Source organism: Ursus arctos, unplaced genomic scaffold (assembly GCF_023065955.2).
Source record: "Ursus arctos isolate Adak ecotype North America unplaced genomic scaffold, UrsArc2.0 scaffold_16, whole genome shotgun sequence".
NCBI lineage: Eukaryota > Metazoa > Chordata > Mammalia > Carnivora > Ursidae > Ursus > Ursus arctos.
In genome coordinates, this window is record NW_026622830.1 from 24,738,976 (window position 1) to 24,749,953 (window position 10,978).

The 10,978-nt window shown below is 50.1% G+C and overlaps 1 protein-coding gene across 1 annotated transcript; it reads right to left on the reverse strand.

Moving 5' to 3' along the window:
- Positions 1-6,580: 6,580 nt before the first annotated feature.
- On the reverse strand, positions 6,581-10,978 carry BPIFA1 (BPI fold containing family A member 1). The gene is made up of 7 exons (XM_026503289.3): positions 10,819-10,978; positions 10,469-10,628; positions 8,938-9,045; positions 8,645-8,794; positions 7,670-7,754; positions 6,988-7,051; positions 6,581-6,621 (listed from the first exon to the last, which is right to left on the reverse strand). Exons 1-7 carry the CDS (start codon positions 10,976-10,978, stop codon positions 6,581-6,583), a joined length of 768 nt encoding a protein of 255 aa, XP_026359074.3.

Genomic DNA, 10,978 nt, shown 5'->3' on the forward strand with positions numbered 1-10,978 from the left:
ACTTACTTATGCCTGCTGGATCTTCTTAAGCCCAAACTAGACGTACCGCTTCTATCTCATGATGGCTGCCTGTTGGTCCTGCCTGACCTTACGACTTGGTGGATAGTGTGCCGAGCGCATGGTAAGTTCTGGTCTCTCGGTCACGTGATGCCCTATGGTCAGCTGTCCCTTCTCCACCATGGCTCAGGACCATGTCGGGAGCTGTTTTCCTAAGAGTGTACAGATTGCTGCTGAAGATGGCATGGCCTTGACCCCAAATTCTGGCGATCTTCTCTGTGACTCCCTTATTGGGGCTTGTCGGAAACTCCGCGTGGCATCTGTTTCTATTGCAGATGCTTCTAGAACCGTGAAGTCTGCCAATCGCATGGCTGTGGCGGTAGCGTTGCTTGAACCGCCGCCGGGAGCTGCTGCACAGCCTTTGCTTGCTCCAGACCCCGCACAAAGCTAGCACAAAGTAGACGCTCAATAAATGATGGGGCAGGAGTTATCAGTGCCCGTAGGGGGTCTGTGGAACGCTTGCCTGTAAGGTAAGGTTGCCAGAAAAAATACAGGAAGCCATTCAATTATTTTGGCCAGGAAAAAATACAAGTTTATTTAAATTGGAATTTGAGATGAATCGTTTTTTAGTTTAAGTATATTTCTTGCAATATTTGGGGTATGCTTATAAAAATTATTCATTGTTTATCTAAAATTCAAACTTAACTGGGTGTCTAGTGGTTTTATTGGTAAATCTGGCAGCCCTACTTTAGGGGCCAGGCATTTAATAGCATAAGATGGTTTGGTGTGACAGGGTTGGGGAAGTGGTGGATGCATTTACAGTCACACCCATTTGGAGAAAAATCAGCACTTAAAGTAATTTAAAGTAAAAATGAAAAACAACATACCCGATTTGGCTGAAGGCCCGTGAATTTGCAACCCCTGGCAGAGAGCTTGGGCTGTACAGTTTGACTGCTGGGATTTGAACCTTGGGTCCGCTGCTCACAAGCTGTATCACCTTGAGCCTTCGAGGCTTCTCTGAGGATTATATAAGATCTTGACTGAAAGGGTTTAGCAAGGTGCTAAACGAGTGGTGATCTTCAAGATGACTGCTGTGTTGCCTTGCAGCAGCGCCTCCTAGTGGTCACAGGACATGTGTGCGAGCGCTGGTGCAAGGCTAGGATCCCGGGGACTGTAGGGGATCCAGCAGCCAGCCTAGTCAGGCGCTCACTAGATTCCAGTCACTCACATTTCACCTCCACAACTTCTGCCACATATGGGCCAGCATTACCTCTATTTATTTAATGTTCCCCTTTGTCTCCCTTTGATGCCTCCTTTAAGAGGGGACACTACTTCTCCCCAAGGTCTGTAGGCGAATTTATCTAGAGACGAGACAGAGCCTACAGAGCCAGACAGCCTGGGTTTGGCTCCTGGCTCCAGGCTTACCAGCTGCATGTCCTTGGGCAAGTGACTCCATCTCTCTGTGTCTCAGGCTTTGCATCTGAGAAGTTTGGCAGTAACAGCACAACCCTCCAGGGCTATTGGATTAATGAAATTAATCTACAACAAAAGCTTAGAGCAGAGCCTGGCACAGAGTTGGGGCTCAATATGAGTCCGCTGTTGCTCTTCCTGGCTCTCCTTGCAATGCCTGTGGGGGCTGTGGGATGGTGTTGGGGAGCAGAGTGGGATGTGGGAGGAGGAGGTAGATGGGGAATGAGTGACTGCTCCTCTGATCTCCCTTCTGTGGGTCTGTTTGCCTTGCTCCTGCCCCAGCCCCACCTGCCCCAGCTGGTGACTTCAGGGATTTTATTCAACTTCTCTGTGCTTCTGCAAAGGGAGGCCAGTCATAACAGAACCTCCCTCAAAGGGCTGCGTGCAGGATTAAAGAAGTGATCACAAGTAAAGCTGCCATTGCAGAGAATATGAGCCAGAACTTCACCCTGAGCCTTCCTGTATTTCTGACCCACAGAAACCATGGAACATAGTGAAATGAGTATTGCTATTGAAGCCACTTAATCTTAGGGTGGTATGTTACACAGAAATAGCAGCTAGGACACAAACATGAGAGGACCCCTTCAGACTCTATTTTGTGACAGAGGGCAGGGGCAAGACTGAGTGTATGCCGCCGTCCATCCCAAGTGAGTGCAGATGGCCTCCTGAGTGGTTATCTGATGAGGAATTGAGAAGAACACGTTTTCCAGATGAATAACTACATACCAAGCACCAGAGGCTGCATTCAACTGTTCTAGCAAAGCTGCTAGGACCAGGAGGGTACTTGGTTAAGTTACTGGTCGTCCGACATCATCTACCATAAGCCCTCTGGTTTGGCAGACTGGGCAATTGAGATGGATGGAGGAAGCTTCCTCTGCTTTGTCTTTCCTAAGGAACCAAACTAAAACCCGGGACGCAGTGAATGAGGTGGCTCTCTGACCAGTCTGAAAAAATAAATGACGGCAGGTAGACCGAGGAAGGAAGTCATCACCAAAAGAATGAATGATCCACAGGCAAGTTTCCTGGGTTTTTATCCCTCCCATATCTTTCATCCTGGACCCACAGGCAGTGTGAGTCATGGAACTAGGCACAGTTGTGAACAGAAAGAGCTCCAGGAGAAGTCCTCTCTTTACGATCCAAGAAGTAGGAAGAGGGGCCCCTACAAATAGACAGTGGAGGAAATCCCCTGTTTAAAAGCACACCCCGCAGAAGGCAGGTTGGCACTTGAACCTAACTGGCTTAGCCTGAACCAAACTGGGTCGTTTGCACTCTAAACCAGCCCCCCCCCCAACATTCTCCATAGGATTTAAGCAGGATCCAGAGTCTCATAACATAATGTTAAGAGTGTCTGGTGCAGCAACACATTGGAGATGGATTCAGTCTGAATAAGAGGAAGAAGAACAGCTGAAAGAATGAACAGAGCCTCAGGGACCAGTGGGACTATAATGAGAGATCTATGTTCATGCCAGGAGAGTCTCAGAATGAGAAGAATGGTGCAGGAAACAAATTTGAAGAAATAGTGCTTGACAACTTTCAACGAAGTCTCACTTTCCAGTTGGTGGTATGAGGAGCCCCGGGGGCCCATCCTCCAGGGAAACAAACATAACTGGTGAAAACTGTAAAAAACCCAGACTCCCCATCTCAGCACCGACATGTGTAGAGCTTGGGGGTTGTCACTCCCATCCTCACAACAAGAAAAGAGCTCCACATGGACAATCAGCCACTCTCTTAGGCCTGTCAGAGAATTGAGGTCGTGGGGCAAACTGTCACCCCCAGGTCTGGAGAGATAGGTGAACACATGGAATTACAGCCAAGATCAGCTTCCTGGAAGCAGAGGCTGCTGGGTAGGAACGCTTAGGGTGTAATTATGACAAATTGCCGAAGCGTAAGTGCAGACTAGCTTGAGAGTTAGAAACGCCCAGTCTTAAGATCTGTCTGTCATTTTGACAAATGTCCTTGGAGAAGAGGCTGTTTACACCAGGTGAACTCTGTGTCAAGTCAAAACAGCCTCGAGAGTAAGATCTTCCAGGAACTAACAAGGCAGATCAAATAATGACAATATTCTAGGAACGAGGCTTTGAAGTTGTTCCAGGGCTCTTCCGCGTGTCTCCAGAGGCTTCCAGGCTACTGATTTTCACCAACACTGTGGGCTTTGGGTTTTCAGGTCTTCTGTGGAGAGTGGGGGATGGGACTAGGGTAAACTAAAACATCACAAAGCTCACTGTTCTTACCAAGGTTCAGCAATTTTTATTGCATAAACACCCCAGATTGCTGCAAGCCTTTGGTGAATTTCAAGACTTCTGAAAAGGCTGGTTCTAACAATTTTGGGGGGATCAGTTTTCTCATTGCTTTACTGTAGGAGACAATTTTCAGAGGTTTTTTTTGTTTTTGTTTTTTTAAGATTTTATTTATTTATTTGACAGAGAGGGACAGCCAGCGAGAGAGGGAGCACAAGCAGGGGGAGTAGGAGAGGAAGAAGCAGGCTCCCAGCAGAGGAACCTGATGCGGGGCTCCAACCAAGAACGCCGGGATCACGCCCTGAGCCGAAGGCAGATGCTTAATGACTAAGCCATCCAGGCACCCCAATTTTCAGAGGTCTTTTATCTGCCATTGTCACTGACATCCTTCTAGAGAGTTTTTAAAATGTGAAAATGTTGTCACTATTTAAAAGCCATGAATGTGTTCTGATGGACCTGGCTGCCTGGTAGACTAGTTTGGATTTCGATCAGTAAGTTAGGAATTGAAGTTGTTAGCAGAGGGGAAAGACCCATCCGTGGGCTACAGGAAGAAGTCCAGGGGAGCAGTGGGAAAATAGCATTCAGAGACAGGCAGTACATGTGTGTCCAGACAGGAATGCAGTTTGGTGCCGCAATCAGAGGGCAGCAGGACCAGGGCTGATGGTATGAGGCGTGTGTGCCCTGTTCCTGTTTAGCTTGATTCGTGGGACCTCAGCCAAGGGGGACACTCAGTATTGATTTAATGCCTGCGCAAAAAAGCACTTGAGAGTAACTCATGCCTGGACTCTCTTCAAACCCAGTCACATCTTAATTGTTGGTTTCCAGTCTGGAAGGCCCTTCTGCGCTTCAGGTCACTGACTAGGTAGACAGACATTCACAATGATCATTCAGCTGCTTATGAAATGTAACTAGTCATCCCGAGCCCAAAGATATTCCACTTCTGTGAACGTGGAAGATGCTTTCTTCCCTCCCCTCACCAGAACGCAGGTGCTGGTTTCCTACAATAAATCTGGCAGTTCTGAACTGTAGGACTGTCTTCCCACAGTGCCACGTTGGCTGGTGACAGCAGTAGGTGGGGATGGTGGTAGGTCTGGACACGATGAGAGATGTTTGATGGGAGTTGAGAAACACCAGCCTGAATCTGCTCATTCTTACAAGGTCAGTGGGGTCCAGAGCACAAGGGACAAGGTTTTCTGTGATGTCTGGGATGTTTCAGTCCTTGATTTTTGATTTTTGTCATACTGTGTAACTTCTGTAAGTCATTCACATATGTATCCCAAGGCTTCAATATCCTCATCTGTGGAGTGAAATAGTTGGGCTAGTCCTCTAAGGGCCTCAAACAATGATAGCATATTTAGTCTTTATTCAGGGGGACCACCTCCCCCAGCTTGGGTAGCCCTGTTCTTTATTCTTGTCTCCAATTTTTCATAAATCTTATTTCCATTCAGTCTCAATTTCTTTCAACCTTTCCTGTTCCTAAAAATCAGGCATCTTCCTCCAGAAATAGGACTCTTACCCATGGCATCAATAACCTTATCATATGCTTCTCCAATGACCCTTCTTCATGGCTACGAGCAGTGAACACCTTGGACCCGTTTGTTCTTCCTCCTACACTTCCTCTTTGTCATCTTTCTCATCCTCTTGCTGAGAAAACAGAAAAAAAAGTCAGTATGACTGGATGCCAGTGAGCAAAAGAGGAGTGGCAGGTGACCCGTGTATCCATCGGATTCCTGGATGTCTCCCCCAGGGCTCCCAGGCACTTCCATGCAGCACGGCCACAGCTGAAGGCATCATCCTCCTGCCGGAATCAGCTCATCCTCCCACATCCCCAGTTACCTTCAGGCTCCCCACCTGAGACATGGTCAGCAACCTGCACGTCCTGCTCCCCCACCTACGCCCAGGCCCACTCCTGAACATCTCTCAGATCTGCCATTTCACTTCTTGTGTGGCGGACTTTCGTGTCATCATCTCCGCCTGGAGGGTTATATCTACCCTCAACCCCTTGTCCACCCCTCCTAGGGACCCCAGAGCAGTCACTCTGAAATGCCCACTCATCTGAACATCTCCCTGTCTAGCTTAAGGCCATCAGATTCTACAGAGTAAGGTCTGAACTCTATTCTCTGGCTCCAGCCATCCAAGCCAGGACTCTTTCCAATCTATTAGCCCTCGAATGAGGGGGAAGAATGACAAGGCCCCCAGTGCAGAGAAAGAGCAACTTTATTTGGTGAGGAACGTGGGCTATAACACATGCATGATGGGAAAGGAGAGAGAGCAGTTTCCTTGGAGAGAAGGCTGCTCTCGTCCCCAGATAGTGGCCGTGTCACTGTCCAGGACATGGGTCCGCCTTCTGTGAGCCCTCAGCAGCTGGGCAGAGAGTGGATTGAGCAGCAGGAAATGGTTCTGTTGGGAGAAGCCCCCAGTCAGAATGGAGACTCGAGGTTACTGACTGTTGTTGGTACTGGCCCATCATCAAACCTGCCCTCCAGAGGATGGGGAGGGGGCTGAGCCCTTAGGCTAGGGGTCTTGTCTCAGCCTCAAGGGGAGCCCAGGCCTGTGTTTGAGTGAGTGTGTGTCTTTGCATCCACCTGTCCGTGTGTGTGTGTGTGTGTGTGTGTGTGTGTGTGTGTGTGTCCACAGCCATGTGTGTTTCTCTCTGTAGCTGTGTGGTGGTGCGGCCTGCCACCTCCGTCAACATTTCTGTAGACTTCTCCGTGCATCTCTCCATCTGTCTGTGTGGCTGTTTATCTCTCTCTTCGGATGTCACTGTCCCGAGCCCTCTCCTGCCCCCTGCCAGGAGAAGAGCAGCACCCAAATCCTGGGGATTGGGGAACAGCACTCACCAGTTCAACAGAGGCTGGGTCCCTTTCCTGGAAGGCTTAGACCTCAATGACAAATTCCAGCCCATGGATCAGTAAGTCTGGAAGATGCAGACCAGAATGATGGTCTCAGTGTGCAGGAGTTGAGGGATGTCCCACACTCCCCCTGAGGCCGGGGGCTGGGGAACGGGAACTCTGGTGATCCCACTAAGCTCAGGCCAAGCTTGGCAGGGGCAGGACCTCCTTCCACCAACCAGCTCAGCTTTTCTCAGTGCCAGGGCTGATGGAGGAAGGCAGGGCCCAACCTTCAACATTATCTGGATAATTCAAGGCAAGAAAGAAACCTGAAATGGGGAGATCTGAGGCTGGAGGGATCTAGCTCTGTCCTACGGTGTGCAGGAACAGAGCTCTTTGGGAGAAATCACTGCTTCTGAAGAGGGAGAGACGCCTTAGGAGGGGGGACTTACCAGCAATGGAATGCACCAAGGTGACGTCCAGCTGGCTGAGAACCTCATTGACCAGAGGGCAGACCTGATCCAGGGGCAGAGAGAAGCATTGGGCAAAGCGGCACCTGGAGGGCGGCCCTGGGAGCAGCAGCAGCCCCAGGATGGATTCTCTGGGGGGATTTTCTATCATTCTTCTGTGTCTGAGAGTGTTTGGCTCTGAACAGTCTCGCAGATGGATGCTTACACATTCACACAGGCAGAAGGAGAAATGGAAGGCATGTATGTGAGGCGCCCAGTCACACACGGAGCCAGTGTTCGCTGTGGGATGTGACACCTGTTTCTAAATAAGGTGAACTGCTCTGGGAGGGGTGAGTTTCTGGGTGTAGGAGGCACCCAAGCCTAGGTTGGAAGAGCGCCTGTCGGCAGGCATAGTGGGGGTGAACTGGAGCTTCTAGGGGCCGGGGCCAATCCATTTCAGCATAGTGTGGACATGCACAAGGCCTGGCCCAGAGCAGGACCCAATCAGTGCATTTTGAAGGATGGAAGGAAGAAACACGGCTAGATGAATCAGTGGACAGATAGACTGATGGCTGGAATATACATATCAAACTGAGGGGTTCAGAAAAGCTCACTCCAGGGGCTGCTTTCAGCCTGAGAAGCTCTAAGACCCAAGGATCAGGAGCTGCCACGTTTACCCTCTTACCTCGGCCTGTACCAGCTCAGGAAGGACATCGTTTAAGACGCTGCTGAGACTGTTGACAAGGCTTTGAACAGGGAGGGGAGCAAGTCTGAAAGAGAAAATCCAGGGGGCGGTACAGAGGCCTGGGGCTGGTACGGAGAAGCCTTCAGAGGGGCCACTGTGCTCACATCAGTCTCAGCACTAAGTGACTGAAATGGGGCCTTGTTCGTCCACACCGTTGTGCAGGCAAACACCAGGGGGCCTGTCCAAAGCGAGTGGTGTGCCACACAGCAGTGCACACTGTGGGTGTGTGTAGAATAAACACATAGTTCCAGTTTACAGTAGGTATTCAGTGAGATTTTGTAGACTCTATAAATGGATGACCGTGCTTAGTATGTAGTTGTCATGAGGACTCGAGGAGACGATACATGTGAAACACAATAGATGTTTCTAGTAAACGCTAACCATGGTGGACAGCTCCGACATATTACGCATGACTCATTCTCCCCTGTGACGGGGAACTGAAATAAGGAATCCAGGTAGGATGCAGAGCTGTTTTACCCCATACTGGGACAAAGCGCTTCCACACCTGTTATCTTAGTGGATTCACTCAGGAACCGCAATGTAGCTCCGTATTACAGTTATCTGAGTAAGCGGAGACTCTAGCTGGGGAAGCCCTGTCCAAGTTCACACAAGAACCGCTCCACATTTCCACATGCCCCTCTGGTCAATGGGCTTGAATTCAGATTTTTTATGGCCTATGAGCATAAAATCTGTCAGCCCGGCCTAAGAAGAGATAAATGGCTATTTACCCATCCATTTACCCATCCATCCATCCATCCATCCATCCATCCATCCATCTTCCCTCCCTCCTATTCCTCTTCCCACCCTTCCATCCTCCCACTCATCTGTACTCCCATTGTTCCATTTTCCCAGCCATCTACCCACCATCCCATTGATATTGTCTCTGGGCAGGAGAAGCCACCCCTCTGGCCTTACCCATTAAGCAGAGAGATTTGCAGCCTCCCAGGGGAGTGAGTGCAGTCACCAAGAACCAGGTGAATCTTCCCCTGTTCATTTTTCACAGCTAGAATTTCGGCAGTGATGTTTAGCTTCACAGCCAGCTTTAACAGATGTCCGGCCAGGGGCCTGCAGAGGAAAGGGTGCTGCATCTGCATCAGAGTTGAAGGCTCATGCCTGTCGGACTCCAACACCCCCCTTATGGCTACCCCTGGTCACCAGGGTCTCCTTTGGTGAGCCACCCCTCATCCCCCCCCTTGGGGCCCACTCACGTATTCACATTGAGGGTTATGCCCAGAGGGATGGTGGCATAGAGACGATGACCATCGGGGCTCTGCACAAGGCCTAGTTCCAGCAGCTGGGGATTAGTGATCTTCACACTGACCATGGAGCAACATTGGAGGGAGGATTATTAGTTGCTTCAGCCCCAAACCTAGAAACCTTTAACCCGAGAGTACTCATCCCAGATGAGGAGCTTCCCATGAGGTGGGAAGGGGGAGACAAGAGGGCATCTTGTGGCAGCACATGCCAGTGTTTCCCAACCTCTGCCCTGGGTCAGATCCTGACACACCATGGCCCTCTCCTCATCTCAAGTCCCTGAAGTATTCCAGGGTGGAGGCTGTGTCTGGCTTATATTTGCACCCTGCATGCCAGCTCAGAGAAGGGGCCTATTTCATATTGGTTGACTTTGAGGTGGGTTGTGTGAGTAGGCAGATGCATGGGAGAGTAGCTGGTTAGATGGAAGGGAAGATGGACAAATGGATGGATGGATAAGTGGATGAGGGGATGAGGAATGGGCAAGTGGAGTAAGTCCCTCACAAACACTTATGGGTAGGAATCACTTCTTCTACCATAACCTTCAGTGGCAGGTCAGTCAACAATGGTTACCATGGAGATCAAGGAGCAGGAAGTAGGAGAGAATGGAGACAGGATGGAAGCAAGCGTCTTCCATGAGCCAACCTCACAACTACTGTGCCAGGTGATCACATTGCTTCCAGTCCTCCCAACAATTTTTCTCTGTGGGTACTGTGATCTGCATTTTATAGATGGAGAAACCAAACCCAGAGATACTGAGTGCCCTGTGCCCTGTCACCCAGCAGGCACATGGTGCATTTGGAAATCAAACTCAAGGCTATCTGTCTGTCTCCAAGTCAGGGGCAAGCATCCAGGTGGGTAGGAGTCTTAGAAATGGCTTTGATCCAGCCCTATCAAGGACCCAGGCTTTGCCAGCTCCCTTGCATCAAGCTTCCCAGTATTGCTACTTTCTTAGAGAGCTCTCAGGTGTCTCATGGGAAACCCCACATCAGACCGTTCACTGGCCATTACATTGAGGATGTCATTGAGGAGGGTAGCTTACACTTTCTTGCTTCCATCAGAGGCCACCTGTGCTCTCCACGGGTGAGGAGAAGAGAATTACCACAGTGCGGTGGAAAAGCCTTTGCTTTGGACTTAAGTAAATTAGGGTTCGGTCCCTGGCTGTGCATTACTCTAGTTGTGTGAGCACAGGCACCTTTCTATGCTTCAGTTTTGCCATCTGAAATTGGAGATTAATTATACCTTAAAGGGTTGTCATGAAGGTTATAGATAGATGCGGGAACTCAAGATAATGCTTCAGGACTGGGGGCAATCACTGGTTCAAGAGGACTGGTGTTCCTTGCCAGGCTGTGGGAAGTGTCTCACACTGAGTCCTGGCCTCATGTTCAGACCACCTCTGTCCCTCGTCCAGGGCCACTGCATGGGGCTCCCAGGTCTCCATCAGAGGTTCTCTGGTGGGAGTGGGGACCAAGGCCTATGACTACTCACTCAATAATATTGTTCAGGAGAGGGACCACTGAAGTCACTTTCCCAAGCAGGCCCCCAAGCAGGCCAGCAGAAGTGCCTCCTCCAGTCTTCAGGATGTTCAAGAGTGGAAGGTTTTCGAGAATGCCCAGCAGACCCTCAGAGAGCAGGCCATTGCTGAGGGCTAAAAATGGGCATAGGGTTAGATCCTTGGGGGTCAAATCTGATAATTCCAGATCCTCAGCCCCTCTCCCCCAATCATCCCTGCCTCCCTCCCCACACTGAACAATTGGACACACACACACACACACAGAGAGAGAGAGAGAGAGAGAGAGAGAGAGACCTGAAAGAGGTTGTCACAGACTCTCACTTACCATCCGTTAAGCTTCCAGCAAGATCTGTGGGACTTGGGTCCTGGGCTGGAGTCCCCTCCAAAAGCAGGGTCTGGTCCAGGGGCAAGGGCTGGGCGTTCAGCAGGGCTGTGGTCTGGGCCAGCAGCCTGCAGAAGACAATGAGGCCCCCAATTTGAAACAT

Excerpts from the sequence above, each read along its gene's own strand:
- BPIFA1 (XM_026503289.3), bottom strand. The coding sequence starts at position 10,978 with ATGTTTCAAATTGGGGGCCTCATTGTCTTCTGCAGGCTGCTGGCCCAG. Across the intron at positions 9,046-10,468 it reads CTCCTGAACAATATTATTGA|TGTGAAGATCACTAATCCCC; the intron begins GTGAGTAGTCAT and ends CTCCATGGTCAG. Across the intron at positions 7,052-7,669 it reads CTGAGCTGGTACAGGCCGAG|GTCTGCCCTCTGGTCAATGA; the intron begins GTAAGAGGGTAA and ends CCCCTGGATCAG.